Here is a 27,153-nt window from a genome sequence, read left to right on the forward strand (position 1 = left end):
GTCCCTTGCTACGTCATCTGCCACCAGATGCGTTTTGTCCCTTGCCACGTCGCCTGCCACCAGATGTGTTTTGTCCCTTGCTACGTCATCTGCCACCAGATGCGTTTTGTCCCTTGCCACGTCGCCTGCCACCAGATGCGTTTTGTCCCTTGCTACGTCGCCTGCCACCAGATGCGTTTTGTCCCTTGCCACGTCGCCTGCCACCAGATGCGTTTTGTCCCTTGCCGCGTCGCCTGCCACCAGATGCGTTTTGTCCCTTGCCGCGTCGCCTGCCACCAGATGCGTTTTGTCCCTTGCCGCGTCGCCTGCCACCAGATGCGTTTTGTCCCTTGCAACGTCACCTGCCACCAGATGCGTTTTGTCCCTTGCCACGTCGCCTGTCACCAGATGTGGCAGCACATAAAGATTGTCACTGCAGTGGTGGCAGCACAGGCGTACGCATTAGTTAGGAGGCAAGCCTGGAGTAGTAGGTAGTGAGGGAGAACAGCGGTGATGGGTGGTGGGCGGTGAGAGAGGTTCTCATCTCTCTGCTCCCCCCCTCACCTCCAGCAGTATAGCAGCCCCGCTGTGAGCACAGAAGAGCAGTGATGCAGGCGGGTGGTGAGAGATGATGTCATTTCCCTGCTCGCTCCGCCGCCGCACATCAGACGCAGTAGCCTTAGCGGCCTGGCTGCAAACAGGCCACAGCCTGTTAGTGGGCAGCGGCCCAGGGGATAATGACCCCTGTTTTGTATGATAGAGACAGAATATCAACCAAAAATCCAGAAAAAACACGATACAAATGTTATAAATGGAGTTGCAGTTCAGCGAGTAAAATAAGTATTTGATCCCCAAGCAAAACATGACTTAGTAGTTGGTGGAGAAACCCTTGTTGGCGATCACAGAGGTCAGACGTCTCTTGTAGGTGGTGATCAGGTTTGCACACATCTCAGGAGGGATTTTGGTCCACTCTTCTTTACAGATCTCCTCTAAATCATTAAGGTTTCTTGGCAACTCGAAGTTTCAGCTCCTCCATACATTTTCTATAGGATTAAGGTCTGGAGGCTGGTTAGGCCACTCCATGACCTTCATGTGCTTCTTCTTGAGCCACTCCTTTGTTGCCTTGGCGGTATGTTTTGGGTCATTGTCATGCTGGAAGACCCATCCATGACCCATCTTCAGTGTTCTGGCTGAGGGAAGAAGGTTCTCCTCCAAGATCTTACCATACATGGTCCCGTCCATTGGCTCCTCAATGCGGCAAAGTCGGCCTGTACCTTTATCAGAGAAACAGCCGCAAAGCTTCATGTTTCCACCTCCGTGTGTGACTGTAGGGATGATGTGTGACTGTAGGGATGGGGTGTGACTGTAGGGATCATGTGTGACTGTAGGGATGATGTGTGACTGTAGGGATGATGTGTGACTGTAGGGATGGTGTGTGACTGTAGGGATGGTGTGTGACTGTAGGGATGGTGTGTGACTGTAGGGATGGTGTGTGACTGTAGGGATGGTGTGACTGTAGGGATGGTGTGACTGTAGGGATGGTGTGTGACTGTAGGGATGGTGTGACTGTAGGGATGATGTGTGACTGTAGGGATGATGTGTGACTGTAGGGATGATGTGTGACTGTAGGGATGATGTTCTTAGGGTCATAGTCAGCATTTTTCTTCCTCCAAACACGGCGAGTCGAGTTAATGCCAAAGAGCTGAATTTTGGTCTCATCTGACCACAGAACTTTCTCCCGATTCTTCTGTGAATCATTTAGATGTTTATTGGCAAATCTCAGACGTTCCTCTACATGTGTCTTCCTGAGGAGGGGGACCTTGCGGGGGCTGCAGAATTTCAATCCATGGCGGTGTATTGTGTTACTAATGGTTTGTTTGGTGACTGAGGTCCCAACTACCTTGAGATCCTTCACAAGCTCCCCCAGTGTAGTTCTGGGCTGATCCCTCACTTTTCTCATGACCATCCTCACCCCATGAGGAGAAACCTTCCATGGAGCTCCAGACCGAGGGGCGATTGATGGTTATTTTGTATTTCTTCCATTTGTGAATAATCGCTCCAACACTTGTCTCCTTCTCACCAAGCTTCTTGCTGATGGTCTTGTAGGCCATTCCAGCCTTGTGCAGGTCTACAATCTTCTCCCTGACGTCCTCTGACAGCTCTTTGGTCTTCCCCATGATGGTGAGGATTGGATGGAAGAAAGAGATTCTGTGGACAGGTGTCTTCTATACACATAACGAGTTGTCGTTAGGAGAACCTTCTTATATTGACAGGACTAATCTGTGTACCACATGAGGACCTACTGGAGCCAGTCTGTGGGGGGGCAGAATTATTGTTGGCTGGTTGGGGATCAAATACTTATTTTACTCACTGAACTGAAACTCCATTTATAACATTTGTATTGTGTGTTTTTTCTGGATTTTTGGTTGATATTCTGTCTCTATCATATAAAATACACCTATGATAAAAATTATAGACCCTTCATTTCTTTGTAAGGGGGCAAATTGACACAATCTTCAGGGGAGACGATCGTTATCCCCCCCCCCCCCCCCGTATATATTGTATGTGGTCCATGCATATTTAGCTGCTTGCTTGGAACTGCAGAATCTCCAGCGGCATAAATGCAGCATCGCCCGTCAGTACGATCGCGGAGTCTATTTCTGACTTTTGAATAGAAAAGGTCAGATTCGGTCAGTAAGACAATTCCTGTGCGCTGTCACCGCTTCCCGTCTTGAGGGAGAGATGTGAGCGCACTGAGCGGCTCGGGTCTCGCTGTCACCTCGGCTGACAAACGGCATTTGGTGGCAGCGGAGAGAGGAGGAGGAGGAGGCGTGAGATTCGTACTTCTTTCCTGTCACAGCCTAGATGACCCGCCGTCCTGACAGCAGCCGGAGTCCTCGGGGACTGCGATGAGAGCATCTGGAAGGAACGGTTATCTCATCGCATACAGAGATTCATGATGAGCCGCAAATTCCCCGACCCCCCGAGATCCACTCCGACTCATAGTAGAGCCATAGAAAATATATCAGAACATTCCTCAACTGTCATGTGATCACAGCGCTCCTCTAAAAAAACTTCTTTTCTTTTCCAATACTTTATTTTTAAAGCATCCCATGGTAAGTACAGAAACCATATATAACATATGGAAGTTTTTTGCTATTCCTGAAATACTCTGCACTGCTGGAGGACTCCTCTCCTTCCTCTATAACTCTCCTCTCCTGAAATACTCTGCTCTGCTGGAGGACTCTGCTCCTTCCTCTATAACTCTCCTCTCCTGAAATACTCTGCTCCTTCCTCTGTAACTCTCCTCTCCTGAAATACTCTGCACTGCTGGGGGACTCTGCTCCTTCCTCTATAACTCTCCTCTCCTGAAATACTCTGCACTGCTGGGGGACTCTGCTCCTTCCTGTATAACTCTCCTCTGCTGAAATACTCTGCTGGAGGACTCTGCTCCTTCCTCTATAACTCTCCTCTCCTGAAATACTCTGCTGGAGGACTCTGCTCCTTCCTCTATAAATCTCCTCTCCTGAAATACTCTGCTGGAGGACTCTGCTCCTTCCTCTATAACTCTCCTCTCCCGAAATACTCTGCACTGCTGGAGGACTCTGCTCCTTCCTCTATAACCCTCCTCTCCTGAAATACTCTGCTCTGCTGGAGGACTCTGCTCCTTCCTCTATAACTCTCCTCTCCTGAAATACTCTGCACCGCTGGAGGACTCCTCTCCTTCCTCTATAACTCTCCTCTCCTGAAATACTCTGCACTGCTGGAGGACTCTGCTCCTTCCTCTATAACTCTCCTCTCCTGAAATACTCTGCTCTGCTGGAGGACTCTGCTCCTTCCTCTATAACTCTCCTCTCCTGAAATACTCTGCACTGCTGGAGGACTCTGCTCCTTCCTCTATAACTCTCCTCTCCTGAAATACTCTGCACTGCTGGAAGACTCTGCTCCTTCCTCTATAACTCTCCTCTCCTGAAATACTCTGCACTGCTGGAGGACTCTGCTCCTTCCTCTATAACTCTCCTCTCCTGAAATACTCTGCTGGAGGACTCTGCTCCTTCCTCTATAACTCTCCTCTCCTGAAATACTCTGCACTGCTGGATGACTCCTCTCCTTCCTCTATAACTCTCCTCTCCCGAAATACTCTGCACTGCTGGAGGACTCTGCTCCTTCCTCTATAACTCTTTTCTCCTGAAATACTCTGCACTGCTGGAGGACTCTGCTCCTTCCTCTATAACTCTCCTCTCCTGAAATACTCTGCTGGAGGACTCTGCTCCTTCCTCTATAACTCTCCTCTCCTGAAATAATCTGCACTGCTGGAGGACTCTGCTCCTTCCTCTATAACTCTCCTCTCCTGAAATACTCTGCACTGCTGGAGGACTCTGCTCCTTCCTCTATAACGCTCCTCTCCTGAAATACTCTGCACTGCTGGAGGACTCTGCTCCTTCTTCTATAACTCTCCTCTCCTGAAATACTCTGCACTGCTGGAGGACTCTGCTCCTTCCTCTATAACTCTCCTCTCCTGAAATACTCTGCACTGGAGGACTCTGCTCCTTCCTCTATAACGCTCCTCTCCTGAAATACTCTGCACTGCTGGAGGACTCTGCTCCTTCCTCTATAACTCTCCTCTCCTGAAATACTCTGCACTGGAGGACTCCTCTCCTTCCTCTATAACTCTCCTCTCCTGAAATACTCTGCACTGCTGGAGGACTCTGCTCCTTCCTCTATAACTCTCCTCTCCTGAAATACTCTGCACTGCTGGAGGACTCTGCTCCTTCCTCTATAACTCTCCTCTCCTGAAATACTCTGCACTGCTGGAAGACTCTGCTCCTTCCTCTATAACTCTCCTCTCCTGAAATACTCTGCACTGCTGGAGGACTCTGCTCCTTCCTCTATAACTCTCCTCTCCTGAAATACTCTGCTGGAGGACTCTGCTCCTTCCTCTATAACTCTCCTCTCCTGAAATACTCTGCTGGAGGACTCTGCTCCTTCCTCTATAACTCTCCTCTCCCGAAATACTCTGCTCTGCTGGAGGACTCTGCTCCTTCCTCTATAACTCTCCTCTCCTGAAATACTCTGCTGGAGGACTCTGCTCCTTCCTCTAGAACTCTCCTCTCCTGAAATACTCTGCTCTGCTGGAGGACTCTGCTCCTTCCTCTATAACTCTCCTCTCCTGAAATACTCTGCACTGCTGGAGGACTCTGCTCCTTCCTCTATAACGCTCCTCTCCTGAAATACTCTGCACTGCTGGAGGACTCTGCTCCTTCTTCTATAACTCTCCTCTCCTGAAATACTCTGCACTGCTGGAGGACTCTGCTCCTTCCTCTATAACTCTCCTCTCCTGAAATACTCTGCACTGGAGGACTCCTCTCCTTCCTCTATAACTCTCCTCTCCTGAAATACTCTGCACTGCTGGAGGACTCTGCTCCTTCCTCTATAACTCTCCTCTCCTGAAATACTCTGCACTGCTGGAGGACTCTGCTCCTTCCTCTATAACGCTCCTCTCCTGAAATACTCTGCACTGCTTGATGACTCTAAACACTAAAAACTGTCACTGTACTAATGACACTGGCTGGGAAGGGTTAACAGGGCGATCAAAGGGTTAACTGTGTGCCTAACAATGTGCTCACTCACTGTGGGAGGTGTTTGTACTAGGGGAAGGCATAGATCCGTGTTCCTGCTTGATCACTACCTTCCCCACTGATAGAACGACAGTCGTCCTTGTTTACACAGGCAGATCGCCATCTTTCCTGAACAATCGGTGGGTTCCGACGGACATCCAATCTGACGGACCCTCTGCTTGTCTCCCGCTGTGTCCATGGAGCGCACACCCCCAGACCCCGGAAGTGTCAGATCATGTACTAGGTATGGCACAGAGCGGACGCCCTGCCGCAGTAAACGTGCGTGGGGCGGCCGCTAAGCGGTTAAAGTAGCGCAGTGCTAAATAGCAAAAAAAAGTTGCCTAGTCACTAAGGGAGTAAAGACACATTGGCATCCTCCCACGATGATAACAATTTGCACTTTCTTCCACTTTTTCCGTGGCCTCCATTGCAGCTTCTGGTGTGAAAAAAGACGAAACCCGTCAGGACGTTCTCCAAGTAAGTGTTTTCATTTCCTGAATATAAAATCATTTCCTATCACAGGATGGATAGCGGCACTTCATCGGAGGTGGGGAGGCCTAGTCTTTGCTTCTCCAGGTTGATCGTTCATCATTTTCTCTCTATAAGGCCTTTTGTTACGATGGCGCACTCGGCAGAAATGAGGTCGCTGTCCACTTGAAAGAAAATTGGCCCTTTTCAAAAGCCCCCCCCCACTAATGAAAAGCAAATAGTTTTCAAAGCAATCTCTACTTGGCGACCCACAAAAATGATACGATCTATGGCGGCTGACCTTTGAGCTGCGATGGCGGCGAGGACAGAGGCAATTACATATGGATGGTGCTGGTCCACCGCGGCAGATGGAGGCCCTGATTGTCAGTACATCACTTAACAGGCTGTAACGATCGTATCTCTGCGGAGACGGGGTTCAAATTATAACCCTCCGACATGTCGATGCGTTTCGGTGTCAGATACAGAGACACTTGACTTTGGGATTATGTAGAGAATCGAATGAACTTGTCATCTACGTTCAGCATAGGGGACGATCCTGACAGTCGTACTAATAGCTGTTTAGGGAAGGAGGGGGGGGGGGGGGTCTGCCTTTTGATCATACAAGGAAATAGTAAACAGAAGTATAAAAAGCTGAAATAAAGGAAAACAGCTAAGTACCTGAATAAATGACATGGATAGGAGCGTGTCCTGCTAAAAGGCTTACAGTGCCCTGAAAAAGTATTCATACCCCTTGAAATTCCCCACATTTTGTTACAACCAAAAACATTAATGTATTTTATTGGGATTTTATGTGATAGACCAACACAAAGTGTCACATAATTGTGAAGTGGAAGGAAAATGATAAATGATACAAATAAATATGTGAAAAGTGTGGGGGAGGGGCATTTGTATGGCGCCCCCCGGAGTCAATACTTTGTAGAACCCCCTTTCTCTACAAGTCTTTTTGGGGATGTCTCTACCAGCTTTGCACATCTAGAGAGGACATTTCTGCCCATTCTTCTTTGTAGAATATCTCAAGCTCTGTCAGATTGGATGGAGAGCGTCTGTGATCAGCAATTTTCAAGTCTTTCCACAGATTCTCAATGTGATTTAGGTCTGGACTGTGACTGGGCCATTCTAACACATGAATATGCTTTGATCTAAACCATTCCATTGTAGCTCTGGCTGGATGTTTCGGGTCGTTGTCCTGCTGGAAGGTGAACCTCCCCCCCAGTCTCAAGTCTTTTGCAGACTCTAACAGGTTTTCTTCTAAGATTGTCCTGTATTTGTCTCCATCCATCTTCCCATCAACTCTGACCAGCTTCCCTGTCCCTGCTGAAGAAAAGCATCCCCACCACATGATGCTGCCACCACCATGTTTCACGGTGGGGATGGTGTGTTCAGGGTGATGTGCAGTGTTAGTTTTCCCCACACATAGCTTTTTACTTTTAGGCCATAAAGTTGAATTTTGGTCTCCTCTGACCAGATCACCTTCTTCCACATGTTTGCTGTGTCCTCCACATGGCTTCTCACAAACTACAAACAGGACTTCTTATGACTTTCTTTCACCAATGTCTTTCTTCTTGTCACTCTTCCATAAAGGGCAGATTTGTGGAGAACACGACTAATAGTTGTCCTGTGGACAGATTCTCCCACCTGAGCTGTGGATCTCTGCAGCTCCTCCAGAGTTACCATGGACCTCTTGGCTCTTCTCTGATGAATGTTCTCCTTGCCCGGCCGGTCAGTTTAGGTGGACGGCCATGTCTTGGTAGGTTTGCGGTTGTGCCATACTCTTTCCATTTTCCGATGATGGATTGAACAGAGCTCCGTGAGATGTTCAAAGCTTGGGAGATTTTTTTATAACCTAACCCTGCTTTATACTTCTCCACAACTTTATCCCTGACCTGTCTGGTGTGTTCCTTGGCCTTCATGATGCTGTTTGTTCACTAAAATTCTCTAACAAACCTCTGAGGGCTTCACAGAACAGCTTTATTTATACTGAGATTAAATGACACACAGGTGGACTCTATTTACTAATTAGGTGACTTCTATTTAGGTGACTAGATTTTAGTTAGGGGTATCGGAGTAAAGGGGGCTGAATACAAACCTCCCCCCCCCACACTTTTCACATATTTATTTGTATCATTTATCATTTTCCTTCCACTTCACAATTATGTGACACTTTGTGTTGGTCTATCACATAAAATCCCAATAACATATATTTAAGTTTTTGGTTCTAACATGACAACATTTGGAAATTTTCAAGGGGTGTGAATACTTTTTCAAGGCACTGTATATTTCTGTCAATCCAGTCCTGAGATTTACACAGCTCTGATGAAATAGTGACCTGATTTTCTCTGCTGCCCATCCCCGGTCAATAGTAAACCCTCCTCATCCCTGAGCAGCGTGTTAACCTCTTTTTGACCTACGTAGGTATCAGGAAGTGGTTATTACAACGTCACAGCTGCAGCCACGGATCTTAGTTTTATTTTTTTCAGTGGACGATCAGCTGTTTTGGAAAAGTGATCTGGGGGTCGATCGCTTTTACAGCCCTATGAAGGGCTGTCCCGCACTCCTGCTGCCGCCCTTGGTGGTTCCTGTGCTCCTCTCCCGTTTCTCCGGGGTTCCCAGGACCTCGGTAAGCAGCTGGGATGGCTTCACATAGAGGAGATGATAGAACATCCGTTCCTCCATCTCCTCTGTGATAAGTGAACCCAGAAGTGATGATTTCAGAGCTGTCATTCATTCCCCGGCTGTCACAATAAAAACGACTTGTTAAAACTAAAACTTTGTGAAAAGTTTTTTTTTTTTTTTTTAATTTTCCAAAAATTTGTGGCAAATAAAATTACAACTTTAACCACTTCAGCCCCGGAAAGATTTACCCCCTTAATGACCAGGCCATTTTTGCGATACGGCACTGAGTCGCTTTAACTGACAATTGCGCGGTCGTGTGACGCTGTACCCAAACAACATTTACATACTTTTTTTACCCACAAATAGATCTTTCTTTTTGGTGGTATTTGATCACCTCTGTGTTTTTTATTTTTTGCGCTATAAACAAAAAAATACCAACAATTACTTTCCGCTATAATTAATATCCCCCCCCAAAAAAAAGTATTCATCAGTTTAGGCCGATATGTATGCTTCTTCATATTTTTGGTAAAAAAAAAAAGTCGCAATAGGCGTATATTGATTGGTTTGCAAAAAAGTTATCGCGTCTACAAACTATGGGATAGATTTAGGGACTTTTTTTTTTATTGTTTTTACTGTTAATGGCGGCGATCTGCAAATTTTTAGCGAGACTGCGACATTGCGGCGGACAAATCTGACCCCCAAATGACACTTTTTGGGGACTAGCGACATTATTATATTGATCAGTGCAATAAAAATGCACTGATTAAATGTAAAAATGACACTGGCAGGGAAGGGGTTAACACTAGGGGGGGGGGGGGGCGATCAAGGGGTTAAGTGTGTTCCCTAGGTGTGTTCTAACTGTAGGGGGGGGGGATGGGCTGCCAGGGACGTGACAGAGATCGCTGTTCCCGATCACTATCATGTCACTAGACAGATCGGGGAATCGCCTTGTTTACTTAGCAGTTCCCTGTTCTGCCTCTCCTCACCGCGATCGCGGGTCACAGGTGGACATTGAGTTTGCGGGCATGATCCCACGGCACGCAGCGGGCGCGCGTGCACCCGCTATCCTCCCTGCACGGACCGATGTACAGGTACATTGGCGTAGGAGAGCCGTCCTGCCTGATCTGGTCAGCTAGTGGTTAAGAAACTCACCACGCCTCTTACTAAAGACCTTTGATTGTCTACTTTCCAAAAAAAGGGGTCATTTGGGGGTATTTTTACTGTCCTGGCATTTTTAGGGCATCACGTACCTGGTGGCAAAGCCTGATATGATGAGGAAGGCCTCTCTTACACCTCTGACTCGGGGGGGGGCCCTGGTAGTGTAAACGGGAGGCACAGGAGTACAGAGGGGCACGAGAGCCTGGAAGTCTTGCTAGCTGTTGGTGTCCTCGTCAGCCAGGTGAAGTCTCCAGAAGGCTCCACTAAGCTGGTACTGGCGGCGGCTGAGGCGATTGTAAGTCAGCAGGGTGGTAGGCAGGTACCGGTGACAGCAGGCAGAGTCAGGCAGGCCGGGTCATGTACAGATAGGATGGATCGGAGCACAGGCGGGAGCGTGGTCAGGAAACAAGGCAGGTCTGGAACCAAAGTCCCCACACATGTGGTATCCCCGTACTCAGGAGAAGCAGCACAATGTATTTTGGGGTGTCATTCCACATATAACCATGGCTTGTGTAAGCAATATATCATTTAGTGACAACTTTGCCATTTTTTTATTTTATTTTTATTTGTCATTTTTCAATCACTTGTGACAAAATATTCAATGGGCTCAACATGCCTCTCAGCAGTTTCCTTGGGGTGTCTACTTTCCGAAATGTGGTCATTTGGGGGGATTTGTGATATCTTGGCATTTTAGAACCTCAAGAAATGACATAGGCAGTCATAAACTAAAAGCTACATAAATTCCAGAAAATGTACTCTAGTTTGTAGACGCTATAACTTTTGCGCAAACCAATAAATATACGCTTGAGTTTTTTTTTTTTTTTACCATAGACATGAGGCTGAATACATTTTGGCCTAAATGTATGACTAAAATTGAATTTATTGGATTTTTTTTATACCAAAAAGTAGAAATTATCTTTTTTTTTTTTTCAAAATTTTCGGTCTTTTTCCATTTATATCACAAAAAATAAAAATTGCAGAGACAATCAAATACCATCAAAAGAAAGCTCTATTTGTGGGAAAGAAAAAGACACAAATTTCGTTTGGGTACAACATCGCGCGACCGCGCAATTACCAGTTAACCACTTCAGCCCCGGACCATTTGGCTGGCCAAAGACCAGAGCGCTTTTTGCGATTCGGCGCTGCGTCGCTTTACCTGACAATTGCGCGGTCGTGCGACGTGGCTCCCAAACAAAATTGACGTCCTTTTTCCCCCACAAATAGAGATTTCTTTTGGTGGTATTTGATCACCTCTGCGGTGTTTATTTTTTTGCGCTATAAACAAAAAAAGAGCGACAATTTTGAAGAAAAAAAAAACGCATTATTTTTTACATTTTGCTATAATAAATATCCCCAAAAAAATATATAAAAAAACATTTTTTTCCTCAGTTTAGGCCGATACGTATTCTTCTACATATTTTTGGTAAAAAAAATTGCAATAACCATTCATGGATTGCTTTGCGCAAAAGTTATAGCGTCTACAAAATAGGGGATAGTTTTATGGCGTTTTTATTAATAATTTTTTTTTTTTACTAGTAATGGCGGCGATCAGTGGTTTTTATCGTGACTGCGACATTATGGCGGACACATCAGACACTTTTGGCGCTATTTTGGGACCATTCACATTTATACATCGATCAGTGCCATTAAAAATGCATTGATTACTGTGTAAATGTGACTGGCAGTGAAGGGGTTAACACTAGGGGGCGCTGCAGGGGTTAAGTGTGTCCTAGGGAGTGATTTTAACTGTGGGGGGGGAGGGGCTACGTGTGACACAACACTGATCACCGCTCCCGATTACAGAGAACTGTGATCCGTGTCCTGTCACTAGGCAGAATGGGGAAATGTTTGTTTATATCAGCATTTCCCCGTTCTTCCTCTCCGTGAGACGATCGCGGGTTTCCCCGCAGACACTGAGTCCGCGGGACCTGCGATCACACTCGCGGCGGGCGCCCGCAAACCGCTTCTGAAAGGGCAACGTACGGGTACATTAGTATGCCTATACCTGCCCTTATGCCAACGTATGCCGGCAAGCGGTTAAAGCAGCGCAGTGCCAAATTGTAAAAAGTGTTCCGGTCATCGAGCAGCCAAATCTTCCGGGGCTGAAGTGGTTAAAAAAAAAAATAAATCCAGTGGTGATTAAATGACCCCAAAAGAAAGCTCTATCTGTCCCCAACAAGTGATAACATTTAATGTGGGTACAGTGCGGCTTGCCTGAATAGGCGCTGAAAGTTGAAAATTGGCCTGGGCTGGAAGGGGTAAAAGTGTCTGAATGTGAAGTGGTTAAAATACGTGGTGATCCTGCCCCGAAGGTCTTGGTTCAGACATGTCCTGCTGTAGTTTGTGCTCCTCTGTTGTTACAGGAGGTTCATATGGAGATTACCAGTGGTCAGTTCAGGACACGTTATGCAGTTATGGTCCACGGTTGTCACCATCTGTCCTGAGAAATGCCACGTAGACCAGGGGTGTCAGACTCAATTGCATCATGGGGCCACATCAGCATTCAGCTGCCAGAGTTTGGTGGAAGGCGAGAACAGGGGAGGCGGAGACAGACGAGAGGGTGTTGCAGCTGCACAGTTGTGCAAGATCTGTAGGAGGCGTTCTCTCCTCCTCTCTGCTGCCGACTGCTGAGAAAATGTGGGGGGCGGAGACAGGGGGGGGGGGGCGCCGCAGCTGCAGGAGAGGTGGGAGGGACACATGTGATGTAGACAGGAGGTGACTGCAAAGAGGAGGTAGGAGATCAGCAGTACTATGTTGCAACAAAGGATAAAAGTAAAAACAGTATTTAAAAAAAAATAAAGACAATTACAGTATCTCACAAAAGTAAGTACACCCCCCGGTCACATTTGTGTAAATCTTTTCTTGTATCTTTTCATGTGACAACACTGAAGAAATGACACTTGTCTACAATGTAAAGTAGTGAGTGTACAGCTTGTATAACAGTGTAAATTTGCTGTCCCCTCAAAATAAATCAACACACAGCCATTAATGTCTAAACCGCTGGCAACAAAAGTCAGTACACCCCTAAGTGAAAATGTCCAAATTGGGCCCAAAGTGTCAATATTTTGTGTGGCCTCCATTATTTCCCAGCACTGCCTTAACCCTCTTGGGCATGGAGATCACCAGAGCTTCACAGGTTGTCACTGGAGTCCTCTTCCCCTCCTCCATGATGACATCACAGAGCTGGTGGATGTTAGAGACCTTGCGCTCCTCCACCTTCCGTTTGAGGATGTCCCACAGATGATCAATAGGGTTTAGGTCTGGAGACATGCTTGGCCAGTCCATCACCTTTACCCTCAGCTTCTTTAGCAAGGCAGTGGTGGTCTTGGAGGTGTGTTTGGGGTGGTAATCATGTTGGAATACTGCCCTGCGGTCCAGTCTCTGAAGGGAGGGGATCATGCTCTGCTTCAGTATATCACAGTACATGTTGGCATTCATGGTTCCCTCAATGATCTGTAGCCCCCCAGTGCCAGCAGCACTCATGCAGCCCCAGACCATGACACTCCCACCACCATGCTTGACTGTAGACAAGACACACTTGTCTTTGTCCTCCTCACCTGGTTGCCCCCACACACGCTTGTCACCATCTGAACCAAATACGTTTATCTTGGTGTCATCAGACCACAGGACATGGTTCCAGTAATCCATGTCCTTAGTCTGCTTGTCTTCAGCAAGTTGTTTGTGGACTTTCTTGTGCATCATCTTTAGAAGAGGCTTCCTTCTGGGATGACAGCTATGCAGACCAATTTGATGCAGTGTGCGGCGTATGGTCTGAGCACTGACAGGCTGACCCCCCACCCCTACAACCTCTGCAGCAATGCTGGCAGCACTCATACATCTATTTCCCAAAGACAACCTCTGGATATGACGCTGAGCATGTGACCTCAACTTCTTTGGTGGACCATGGCGAGGCCTGTTCTGAGTGGAACCTGTCCTGTTATACCGCTGTATGGTCTTGGCCACCGTGCTGCAGCTCAGTTTCAGGGTCTTGGCAATCTTCTTATAGCCTAGGCCATCTTTATGTAGAGCAACAATTCTTTTTTTCAGATCCTCAGAGAGTTCTTTGCCATGAGGTGCCATGTTGTACTTCCAGTGACCAGTATGAGAGAGTGAGAGCGATAACACCAAATTTAACACACCTGCTCCACATTCACACCTGAGACCTTGTAATACTAACGAGTCACATGACACTGGGGAGGAAAAATGGCTAATTGGGCCCAATTTGGACATTTTCACTCAGGGGTGTACTGACTTTTGTTGCCAGCAGTTTAGACATTAATGGCTGTGTGTTGAGTTATTTTGAGGGGACAGTAAATTTACACTGTTATACAAGCTGTACACTCACTACTTTACATTGTAGACAAGTGTCATTTCTTCAGTGTTGTCACATGAAAAGATAGAAGAAAAGATTTACACAAATGTCACTGAGGGGTGTACTTACTTTTGTCAGATACTGTAATTGTCTTTTTTTTTTTCTTTAATACTGTTTTTACTTTTATCCTTTGTTGCAACATAGTACTGCTACCTTCTCTTTGCAGAAAAGATAGAAGAAAAGATTTGCAAAAATATGAAGGGTGTACTCACTTTTGTGAGATGCTGTATTTATAATACACAGTGCATTAGCAGTCTAAATGCCATTAAGTTTGGGATTACGTCTCCTTGAAGGGTAATGTAATCTTCAGGAAAGTTTCATCAGTTTAGCCCGAAAGCCCCAGGATTGATTTGTTAGCGAAGTGTTGCTAACACCATTATTGCCACTTTTCTGCAAGTTATATAATTAAGTCTTTTTGGCATTGAACACCTAATCAGAGCACAGCTCGTATTTCTCTAGGACAATTTTAGTAACGAAGACAAACTTCTGGTTGTCAGACCCATTCCTGAATAACTCCACTGCTCGTTATTCTTTATAACATTGATTTGAAAAGTAGAGTTTCCTCTCTTCGTCTCAATTACAAACATCCGTGATTCACTCTAAGTGCATCGTTAGCAGTTAAAGACACTAATTAGCCATTGATTGCTGCGGTTACCAGCTAGATAGAAGGTGCCTACATTTGTCAAAGTGCTCATGTCTTTTATAAAGTGTGGAGCTTCTTACAAATAACTTTTCTTTCCATTAACCTGTCAGACTAGGCAACCTTATTATTATTTTCAATAACAGCCAAGACATCTCCGTGTCGGAAATACAGAGGAAAACTATTTGAGGGTGATTATTTCAGATGAAGAATGAGCAACCTGTATGGTCAGGCAGTGGGGAAAACCAATAGAATTCTGGAGTTCATCACTAGAGCGATCACCAGTAGGAGGAAGGAGGTCCTGATTCCTCTATATAGATCTTTATATCACTAGAGGGATCACCAGCAGGAGGAAGGAGGTCCTGATTCCTCTATATAGATCTTTTTATCACTAGAGGGGTCACCAGCTGGAGGAAGGAGGTCCTGATTCCTCTATATAGATCTTTATATCACTAGAGGGGTCACCAGCAGGGGGAAGAAGGTCCTGATTCCTCTATATAGATCTTTATATCACTAGAGGGATCACCAGCAGGAGGAAGGAGGTCCTGATTCCTCTATAGAGATCTTTATATCACTAGAGGGGTCACCAGCAGGAGGAAGGAGGTCCTGATTCCTCTATATAGATCTTTATATCACTAGAGGGGTCACCAGCAGGAGGAAGGAGGTCCTGATTCCTCTATGTCCTGATTCCTCTATATAGATCTTTATATCACTAGAGGGATCACCAGCAGAAGGAAGGAGGTCCCGATTCCTCTATATAGATCTTTATATCACTAGAGGGATCACCAGCAGAAGGAAGGAGGTCCCGATTCCTCTATATAGATCTTTTTATATCACTAGAGGGATCACCAGCAGGTGGAAGGAGGTCCTGATTCCTCTATATAGATCTTTTTATATCACTAGAGGGATCACCAGCAGGAGGAAGGAGGTCCCGATTCCTCTATATAGATCTTTTTATATCACTAGAGGGATCACCAGCAGGTGGAAGGAGGTCCTGATTCCTCTATATAGATCTTTATATCACTAGAGGGATCACCAGCAGGAGGAAGGAGGCCCTGATTCCTCTATATAGATATTTATATCACTAGAGGGGTCACCAGAAGGTGGAAGGAGGTCCTGATTCCTCTATATAGATCTTTATATCACTAGACGGATCTACCTGACAAGGAGTGGGTTGCTGGATAATCATGAATTTATGTCTTGGAGAACTCAACTCCATTTGCTTTTTATCTTGAATTTTGTGATTCAATCAATACACATCTATCTGCAGGTTACATACGGCTCTTTTGACTACACCTCCTTACTCTACCTGTCTGACTACTACCAAGATTTCAATGGTGGCAGATTCATATTTATAGATGAGAAGACGAACAGCACAGTGGAACCCAGAAGAGGTAAGACTTGGATTTCTCTTTGCAACATCACCTAAATCTGTAGGAATGGGGGGGGGTCTAGTAAGGAGGGCAGTGTTGTAGCCTTGAAAGCTCCCGGACTTCCCGCTCCTGGGCAGTGGATCCTGGAGGGTGGATCAATCGCTATCTCAGTCTAGACAGCAGCTTGTGGGCTTGGTGGGCTGTTCTGGAGTGGGGGTGTTAGAGGTGCTGTAATGGCCTGCACTCAACAGCGTGACGTCATCCTGTAGTCTGTTGCAGGAGGGGCAATGCTGCTCCTGCATTAAGACCCCTTTCCCACTGAGGTGTTTTTCAGGCACTTTTGGGCTGAAAATAGCACCTGTAAAGCACCAGAAATACGCCTCTCATGCCTCCCCAGTGTGAGAGCTGAAGTGCTTTTACACTGAAGCGGTGCGCTTGCAGGGCGTTAGAAAAAGTCCTGAAAACAGCGTCTTTGGGGCAGTGGAGGAGCAGTGTATACCCCGCCCCTCCACTGCCCCTGCCCGTTGAAATGAATGGGCACCGCCGGCAGAAAAGCGGCAGCAGCGCTTTTCTGGCACTATAAACCCTTTCTTCAGCCGCTAGCAGGGGTTAAATGCACCCCGCTAGTGGCCGAAAGGCGCCGCTAAAACAACGCCGCCATGCTAGCAGTGTGAAAGGGGTCTTGGGGTTTAGAAAGGCGGGGTTGTTTTTCAGGGGTTGGGCTTGGCCCCTTAGTTCCAGTGAAGGGAACTCTTAAGGCGTCAGCATACCAAGACATTTTGGACAATTTCATGCTCCCAACTTTGTGGGAACAGTTTGGGGACGTCCCCTTCCTGTTCCAACATGAGTGCACACCAGCGCACAAAGCAAGGTCCCAAAAAGCCATGGATGAGTGAGTTTGGGGTGGAGGAACTTGAGCCCTGACCTCAACCCGATAGAACACCTTTGGGATGAATTAGAGTGGAGACTGCGAGCCAGGCCTTCTCATCCAACATCAGTGCCTGACCTCACAAATGCTCTTCTGAAAGAATGGTCAAACATGCCCATAGACACCCTCCTAAACCTTGTGGACCGCCTTCCCAGAAGAGTTGAAGCTGTTATAGCTGCAAAGGATGGGCCAACCCAATATTGAACCCTTCGGACTAAGACTGGGATGTCATTAAAGTTCATGTGCGTGTAAAGGCAGGCATCCCAATACTTTTGGTAATATAGTGTATATCATGGTGAGGGTTACTGGCTTTTTTATTACTTTACAAGTCCACCTGGAAACTCCTCCATTATATTATCATACTTTATATCCTCTTGTACAGCGTATATCCTTCCACTTTTATTGTTACTTGTTTGTGATCATTTCTGATAATTAAATATTCAAACCAGCCCATTTTTTTTTTTTTTTCGCACCATTTTCAAAACACAATTATCTTTAAAGTTCAAATTTAATTACACTGCATTTTTCCTAATTAAATAAAATTTTGTTTTAATTACCGCGGACACCGCAGAGAATGTTTGTGTCGATCGGTTCCTCGCTGTGTCGGTGTCGTGTATACTTTATTCATTCCTCATGCCCCCCTTTTGGCTATTAAGGGACGGAGCTATTAATGTAATGGCTCAAATTACGGCCTTTTATTTATCGACCCTTTCAAAAGAGCTCCGCCGAGAAATATTCGGATTGAGGCGTGAGGCTTTTTGTGCAGTTTCACGCGTGAAGCTCACTCTGTCACGTTCTGTCATCGAACGGATCTTTTACTATAATGGACTACAGGATTGTCACTTACTTCATAAGTGTGCCGTACCCAGCTGCTGTCATTCACGTGTTATTACATTCGAGGCCTTCTGCCACATTCACCGTAGCCGTCTGTTCCTGGTAAACGCTCAAAGGTGGAGGGATTGACACGATAAGGAACCAGCGAACACTTGTGTGTTTATTGTTACTATCTGACGTACGTTCTGCACGTGCCTGAGAGCTAATTGTACGATTAAAGAGCCAGGACACCAAAAATTAAACTGGAAAGTCACACCACTCATGCGCAATTTGATCAACGGTTTGAGGACGTGCGAACCACCTACTGAGAAAGTGTACATCTATCCAATGTTAATGCTACAGCATAAAAAGATATTTTGGACAATTGTGGATTTTCAGTTTTATGGTGAAGGCTCTTTTCTGTTCTAGCATGACTGCCCCCCGTGTACAAAGCCAACTACATAAAGACATGGTTTGACCAGTTTGGTGTGGGGAATTTTAATGTCCTACACAGAGCCCTGACATCAACCCTACTGAACACGTTTGGGATGAATTGAAAGGCCAGTGGAGATCCAGGTCTTCTCTTCCAACATCAATACCTGACTTCAACCCTTCAGAACACCTTTGGGATGAATTGAAAGGCCAGTGGAAATCCAGGTCTTCTCCTCCACCATCAATATCTGACTTCAACCCTACTGAACACCTTTGGGATGAATTGAAAGGCCTGGGGAAAACCAGGTCTTCTCTTCCAACATCAATATCTGACTTCAGGCCTACTAAACACCATTGGGAAAGGTCAGTGGTGATCCAGGTCTTCTCTTCCAACATCAATACCTGACTTCAACCCTACTGAACACCTTTAGGATGAATCAAAAGGCTAGTGGAAATCCAGGTCTTCTCTTCCACCATCAATACCTGACTTCAACCCTACTGAACACCTTTGGTATGAATTGAAAGGCCAGGGGAAAACCAGGTCTTCTCCTCCACCATCAATACCTGATTTCAACCCTACTGAACACCTTTGGTATGAATTGAAAGGCCAGTGGAAATCCAGGTCTTCTCTTCCACCATCAATATCTGACTTCAACCCTACTAAACATTGTTTGGGATGAATTGAAAGGCCAGTGGAAATCCGGGTCTTCTCTTCCAAAATCAATACCTGACTTCAACCCTTCTCAACACCTTTGGGAGAGTGCGGCTCGGCCCTGCCCCCCGCTCCTTCCTCACTGGATGTGATTGACAGTAGTAGGAGCCATTGGCTCCCACTGCTGTCCCTCAGCTAATGAGGTGGCAGAGACCCAGGAGAGCTTCTGTTCTTGTGCACATTGCTGTATCGTGATTGGGCTCAGGTTAGTAAAAGGGGGAGGGGGGCGTGCTGCACACAGAAGGTTTTTTACCTTCTTGTATAGAATGCATGAAGGTAAAAATCCTTCAGCCTACAACCAACTTTAAATAAGCTGCTAAAAGTGCTTAAAACACTGAAAATTTATTGTCCAGGGAAATTTGGGACTTTAAATGAAGCACACGGTTATGAGATGATAAAAATCAATGTATAATATCATGTTTATTGGTACGTATACACATGTTGAATCATAACAAAATACAGTGAATAAATAATGTTTCTCATTAGTAAGTAATTAGTGTTAGTAATGATCAACATTATTTATTCACTGTATTTTGTTATGATTCAACATATGTATACCGTGTTTCCCTAAAAATAAGACTTTTATATTAATTTTGGCTACAAAAAATAGACTAGGGCTTATTTTCAGGGGATGTCTTATTTACGGTATGTACAAAAAAGTTTCTCCCCCTGTCGGCTTAGGAGTCAGCATTGCAAAATTCTGTCATCCCAAAAATAATCCTTAGTTAAAGACCTTGTAAAATCATTAAATCAGTTCTGTGTCTTCTTGTGTAACTTTATTGTGGAAAATACCTTATATACAGCGCCCGCTGGACGCTCACGTGACTCGCCAAAGCTCTTCTTCCCAGCTCTGAATACTGCAGAGGGAGAGGCCAAGATCCCCGCTGACGTCAGCCCCGCTCCGAGCTCTGCAGAGGGAGAGGCCAAGATCCCCACTGACGTCAGCCCCGCTCCGAGCACTGCAGAAGGAGAGGCCAAGATCCCCGCTGAAGTCAGCCCCGCTCCGAGCACTTCAGAGGGAGAGGCCAAGATCCCCGCTGACGTTAGCCCCGCTCCGAGCCCTGCAGAGGGAGAGGCCAAGATCCCCACTGACGTCAGCCCCACTTCGAGCCCTGCAGAGGGAAAGGCCAAGATCCCCACTGACTTCAGCCCCGCTTCGAGCCCTGCAGAGGGAAAGGCCAAGATCCCGGCTGACGTCAGCCCCGCTCCGAGCCCTGCAGAGGGAGAGGCCAAGATCCCCGCTGACGTCAGCCTTGATCCAAGCACTGCAGAGGGAGAGGCCAAGATCCCCGCTGACGTCATCCTTATATACAGAGCCCGCTGGGCGCTCATGTGACCCGTCAAAGCTCTTCTTCCCAGCTCCGAATACTGCAGAGGGAGAGGCCAAGATCCCCACTGACGTCAGCCCCGCTCCGATCTCTGCAGAGGGAGAGGCCAAGATCCCCGCTGACGTCAGCCCCACTCCAAGCCCTGCAGAGGGAGAGGCCAAGATCCCCGCTGACGTCAGCCCCACTCCAAGCCCTGCAGAGGGAGAGGCCAAGATCCCCGCTGACGTCAGCCCCACTTCGAGCCCTGCAGAGGGAAAGGCCAAGATCCTCGCTGACGTCAGCCTTATATACAGAGCCCGCTGGGCGCTCATGTGACCCATCAAAGCCCTTCTTCCCAGCTCCGAATACTGCAGAGGGAGAGGCCAAGATCCCCACTGACGTCAGCCCCACTCCGAGCCCTGCAGAGGGAGAGGCCAAGATCGCCGCTGACGTCAGCCCCACTTCGAGCCCTGCAGAGGGAAAGGCCAAGATCCCAGCTGACGTCAGCCCCGCTCCGAGCCCAGCAGAGGGAGAGGCCAAGATCCCTGCTGACGTCAGCCTTGATCTGAGCACTGCAGAGGGAGAGGCCAAGATCCCCGCTGATGTCAGCCCTGCTCCGAGCCCTGCAGAGGGAGAGGCCAAGATCCCCGCTGACGTCAGCCCCGCTCCGAGCCCTGCAGAGGGAGAGGCCAAAGGCCAAGGCCCTGCTCCGAGCCCTGCAGAGGGAAGGGCTGCTGACGTCAGCTGGGAGGAGAAGAGAAGAGCTCCTGCGGGTCACGTGAGCGCCCAGCAGCGCTGTATATAAGGTATTTTCCACAATAAAGTTACACAAGGAGACACACTGCACATTATATAATCTTTTTTACAGCACGGATTACAGGATTTTACAAGGACTTTAACTAGGGCTTATTTTCGGGGGTAGGGCTTAAATTGCAGCCATCACAGAAACTCACACTAGGTCTTATTTTCAGGGTAGGGCTTATTTTCAGGGGAAACGGTATCTACCATTAAACATGATATTATATATCAATTTTTATCATCTCCTGTGTGCTTCATTTAAAGTCCCAAATTTCCCTTCTTTTATCTGTACCAGGGATGGAGGCATATAACTCCACCTAGTCACTGCCTCATTTAAAGTCCCACATATTCCCCTTTCTTAACCATTGTCCAGCTTTTAGATCATGTTTTATGTTACACCTATATGTAGGTATAACATGCAACATGATTGCATATAACATCTCCCAAAACTTTGTGGGGTGTTTCTAGGGTGCAGCATTCTGTTATTTGTATTTAGCACTACTCCACGTGTACATCCAACAATACTACTAAGTCCTATCTGCTGCCGTGGCAGATGGAACTTGTGCAGATCAAGCCAAGGATCCCTCCTCCCTCCCTGCCTTGTAGTTCAGAGGCACTTCCTCCAGCCTGGAGGTGAACATTGAGGGAGCCAATGCATTGCACTCATGATGCATTTATCACGGTTGCAATGCTCTGCAGGCCTCAGTGCAAAGAATTGTAAATGCACATCGAACATGAGATCAATGGTGCTGCATTTACTACATTTTTGCAAAACAATCCATACATCCAGGTAGAAATTAAAGATGTAAATTAATTCAGCTCTGTATTCATTAATACATCTTTAAATGTATTTTTGATGCAAGTGCCTAAATTTGTCATGGCATCTGTCTCTTGCAATCCCTGTACAGCAGAGCTCAGACTAGGAAAGGAACAGGCAAGACTGGAAGAGAGAGATAGATAAACACTATATTACCAATAGTATTGGCACGCCTGCCTTTACACACACATGAACTTTAATGACATCCCAGTCTTAGTCCGTAGGGTTCAATATTGAGTTGGCTCCGCCCTTTGCAGCTATAACAGCTTCACCTCTTCTGGGAAGGCCGTCCACAAGGTTTAGGATTGTGTCTATCAGTGGCGGCTGGGGTTTTTTTTTGGGGGGGGGGTGGCAAACAGTATGGTCGTTAGGGTCACGGATGGCACCTAAAGTCCCCCCCCTGAAGGTCAGCTGGGTTACAGGCAGCAAACACCCCCCCCCCCCCCCCCCCCCCCCCCGACGGCCAGCAGTAGTCAGGGCCCCGCACTTACCCCATCTCATAAGCAGCACTCCGGGCGGCAGCGGCCTCTTCTCCGGCCTGCGGGTGGCTGCTTTCTCTCTTCCCCTGTGTCCCCTCCCTCCTCCTCCTGGTGGCCAATCCGATCAGATCTCCTTCTGGCCAATCAGATGGCGGGTCTCAGGCCCGGGAGGAGAATCAGTGTTACAATAGTGAATATTCATTTGCTATTGTCACACAACTGGGTGGGCTTCCATTGGTGTCTATGGGAATGTTTAACCATTCTTCCAAAAGTGCATTTGTGAGTTCAGGCACTGATGGTGGATGAGAAGGCATGGCTTGTAGTCTCCGCTCTAATTTATCCTAAAAGTGTTCTATCGGGTTGAGGTCAGGACTCTGTGCAGGCCAGTCATGTTCCTCCACCCCAAACTCATCCTTCCCTTTGTGGACCTTGCTTTGTGCACTGGTCCAAACCATTTGGTGGAGGGGGGATTATGGTGCGGAGGGGGGATTATGGTGCGGAGGGTGGGTTATGGTGCGGAGGGTGGGTTATGGTGCGGAGGGGGGATTATGGTGCGAAGGGGGGGTTATGGTGCGGAGGGGGGGTTATGGTGCGGAGGGGGGGTTATGGTGCGGAGGGGGGATTATGGTGTGGAGGGGGGATTATGGTGCGGAGGGGGGGTTATGGTGCGGAGGGGGGGTTATGGTGCGGAGGGGGGATTATGGTGCGGAGGGGGGGTTATGGTGCGGAGGGGGGATTATGGTGCGGAGGGGGGGTTATGGTGTGGAGGGGGGGATATGGTGCGGAGGGGGGATTATGGTGCGGAGGGGGGATTATGGTGCGGAGGGGGGGTTATGGTGTGGGGGGGGATTATGGTGCGGAGGGGGGGTTATGGTGTAGGGGGTGATTATGGTGTGGAGGGGGAGGGGGGATTATGGTCTGGAGGGGGGATTATGGTCTGGAGGGGGGATTATGGTGCGGAGGGGGGGTTATGGTGTGGAGGGGGGGTTATGGTGCGGAGGGGGGGAGTATGGTGCGGAGGGGGGGTTATGGTGCGGAGGGGGGATTATGGTGCGGAGGGGGGGTTATGGTGTGGGGGGGATTTATGGTGTGGAGGGGGAGGGGGGATTATGGTGTGGAGGGGGAGGGGAGATTATGGTGTGGAGGGGGGGATATGGTGCGGAGGGGGGGTTATGGTGCGGAGGGGGGGATTGTGGTGCGGAGGGGGGGTTATGGTGTGGGGGGGGGATTATGGTGTGGGGGGGAGGGGGGATTATGGTCTGGAGGGGGGATTATGGTCTGGAGGGGGGGTTATGGTGCGGAGGGGGGGTTATGGTGCGGAGGGGGGGGTTATGGTGCGGAGGGGGGGAGTATGGTGCGGAGGGGGGGTTATGGTGCGGAGGGGGGATTATGGTGCGGAGGGGGGGTTATGGTGTGGGGGGGATTTATGGTGTGGAGGGGGAGGGGGGATTATGGTGTGGAGGGGGAGGGGAGATTATGGTGTGGAGGGGGGGATATGGTGCGGAGGGGGGGTTATGGTGTGGGGGGGGGATTATGGTGTGGGGGGGGATTATGGTGCGGAGGGGGGGTTATGGTGTAGGGGGTGATTATGGTGTGGGGGGGAGGGGGGATTATGGTCTGGAGGGGGGATTATGGTCTGGAGGGGGGGTTATGGTGCGGAGGGGGGGTTATGGTGCGGAGGGGGGGTTATGGTGCGGAGGGGGGGAGTATGGTGCGGAGGGGGGGTTATGGTGTGGGGGGGATTTATGGTGTGGAGGGGGAGGGGGGATTATGGTGTGGAGGGGGAGGGGAGATTATGGTGTGGAGGGGGGGATATGGTGCGGAGGGGGGGTTATGGTGCGGAGGGGGGGATTATGGTGCGGAGGGGGGGTTATGGTGTGGGGGGGGATTATGGTGTGGGGGTTGTTTTTCAGGGGTTGGGCTTGGCCCCTTAATTCCAGTGAAGGGAACTCTTATGGTTTCAGCATACCAAGACATTTTGGACCATTTCATGCTGCCAGCTTTGTGGGAACAGTTTAGGGATGGCGCTTCCTGTTCCAATATGACTGTGCACCAAAAAAAACTAGTAGTGTGTAGAAGGCATTAGTTGTAGGGCATTCTGTAAGTAGCAGACCTTGTGAGACTCGCCCCTTCTCTTTCTCTGCAAATGAACTCTATGTTATGAGGGGTGTGGCTGTTACTCAGCTCTGCGACCGCAGAACATAGAGGATGGGGGAGGGAGCAGGGTTTTCAGTGAAAGATAAGTCTGTTTTATGGCAATTTTTGGCATTTCCAATACAAAATCAGTCACAAATGATAACATACTGGGGTACAGCACTATAAAGAGATGTTAGAGCGCAACTGGACTTTAAAGCCCAACTCCAGGAAATCTGAAAATCCTCCCTTGCAGTGGAGAACTGCACCCACACTGCAAGGGTTAATTGCTTCTTTTTGTCTTTTGCTGCCCTGATCCTCCAATCCTCTGGCAGATGGTGCTCCCCCCATGCTGTGGTAGTGGACAGCCCCTTGGTGCACATATGGACTCTACATCAGTCTCGATGATGTGAGGACCTTGGACCGCTGAGGCATGGAGGAGAGGACACTGCAGGGACCGGTCTAACAATGCAGTAGGTAACTCTTGCAGTGTTGGCGCAGTAAAGTAAATGTTTTGGCGGAATTTTCTGCTTCCTATTCTACCCCCATTTGTGTTCTGATATTCTCAGTGTCTCTTGCATTATTCTAAGTACTGTTTATGATCCGGGAAGATGAATAGCTGCCTCCATTAGCATTCCTGGGCACTTGGCAGAGTAACGGGTTGACGTTTGTCCCAGGGACAGGCCACTCTTGGCAGTTACCCCTGAGCCCTGCTTTCATTTCCCGTACTTTGGCTGTACAATAGCACACATAATTGCCATTTTGTAAACTTAAAAGGCCTGGCAGACTTGAGAAGCTCAAATTATATGCCAGAGAACAACGGTAATAAAATATGGCTCATTGCTCCCTTGTAGCTATTACCATGTCTGCGGAAAGCTTAAATGTTGTACGTCTCTCTCCTTGTTAAAGCTGACCTGTCACAAATGTGGACAAACCAAACAGAACATATGGTGATAACAAAAATATACACTATATTACCAAAAGTATTGGGACGCCTGCCTTTACGCACACATGAACTTTAATGACATCCCAGTCTTAGTCCGTAGGGTTCAATATCGAGTAGGCCCGCCCTTTGCAGCTATAACAGCTTCAACTCTTCTGGGAAGGCCGTCCACAAGGTTTAGGAGGGTGTCTATGGGAATGTTTGACCATTCTTCCAGAAGCGCATTTGTGAGGTCAGGCGCTGATGTTGGATGAGAAGGCCTGGCTCGCAGTCTCCACTCTAATTCATCCCAAAGGTGTTCTATCGGGTTGAGGTAAGGACCCTTAGGCCTCTTTCACACTGATCCCCAATGCATGAAATCCTGGCATTTAGACCTGGGTGAAAAGCACAGGAATACCATCCAGCCCCGCTGCTGGCAGCCTGGTAAACTCTGCTGTCACAGCTGGATGCCCAGGCTGGAAGCTGTTGCAGCTGGACAGCACTGGGTGGTGCACTAATGCATAGGTCAGTATGCACCCAGGGATGAATTCCCACCCAAACCTAAACTCTAGGATCTCATGTACTGGGGCTAAATGCCTAGTGTGCATGAGGCTTTAATGATGAGTAAATCTGCAGATACAGACAATTGATGTTACATCCAAATCTCAGATTTTCCTGTAAAATTCAACCTTCTCCTCTCTTTGTTGATTTCTGAGCTTCCCTTTAGGCCTTTAATGCAATAGCTGACCTCAATAACCATTAGGAAGGCTCAGGACAGGTTGAGGTCAAGCTCAAGTTTTCAGGTGTAGGTTTGCATGCAATTTCAACTTCCTAAATCTCGGATCTACTGAATATTTTGAAATTTGCTTTTTTGTTGTAGGTAACCTCTGTTTTGGTGGCCACACAATCCCCCTTTATCAGGGCTGAACGTTTGAGTCTATTTAACATTCTTCCATTTCACCTAGTCCTGATGAAGGCAAATTGTGTGAAACTCGAAATGCTTTGGATGTCTTTTGCCCTGCTTGTTGTAACCAGTTGAACAATAAAGACTTTGGCGCTCTCTTTGACCTATTACACTTGGGTTCCTCAACTTGGGAGAATGTCTTCTCCTGGGAGCTCCTCGTCTTCGTGGTGAGCTTCCAAATACAGGCCAATTGGGCTCAAGTAATGACTTTGTCCTTATTTGATAACTTTTTAAAAAACATGTCCGCTGTCCCTCTGTGTTGTGTTTTGTTAAATATATGATTTTTCTATATTAATCAGACATAAGATACATAGGACAATATTACAATAGTGAGTTGGTCAGATTACTGTCAGTTTTTTGGCTTGAGTGGACTTCTCAAACAAATGCTGTTTCATACAATGGGGTTAGATACCATTGTTGTATTCAATTGACAGTTTGAATAGTCTATTGTCTCTATAGCGACAGTAAACAAGTAAGAGAGGGTCTCTCAAACTGAAAGAATGACTGTTAGTTGTTATGGAAACAAGTTTGTAACCATTAACTTCTGTCAACAAACTTACAAATAAAAAGGGGTGAGTAGAGACTGGGACACGCACGTCATCATGT

The 27,153-nt window shown here is 47.5% G+C and overlaps 1 protein-coding gene across 3 annotated transcripts in view; it reads left to right on the top strand.

The window, feature by feature from the left end:
* Positions 1-27,153, top strand: part of OGFOD3 (2-oxoglutarate and iron dependent oxygenase domain containing 3) — a 162,977-nt gene that overhangs the window by 92,939 nt on the left and 42,885 nt on the right. For all 3 annotated transcript variants that reach the window (XM_073607013.1, XM_073607011.1, XM_073607012.1), the window contains exon 8: positions 16,140-16,263. In XM_073607013.1, the coding sequence (XP_073463114.1) occupies positions 16,140-16,263 (124 nt within the window). The remainder of the gene's footprint in view (positions 1-16,139; positions 16,264-27,153) is intronic.

The sequence above is a fragment of the Aquarana catesbeiana genome, linkage group LG12, assembly GCF_042186555.1.
Source record: "Aquarana catesbeiana isolate 2022-GZ linkage group LG12, ASM4218655v1, whole genome shotgun sequence".
Lineage (NCBI taxonomy): Eukaryota > Metazoa > Chordata > Amphibia > Anura > Ranidae > Aquarana > Aquarana catesbeiana.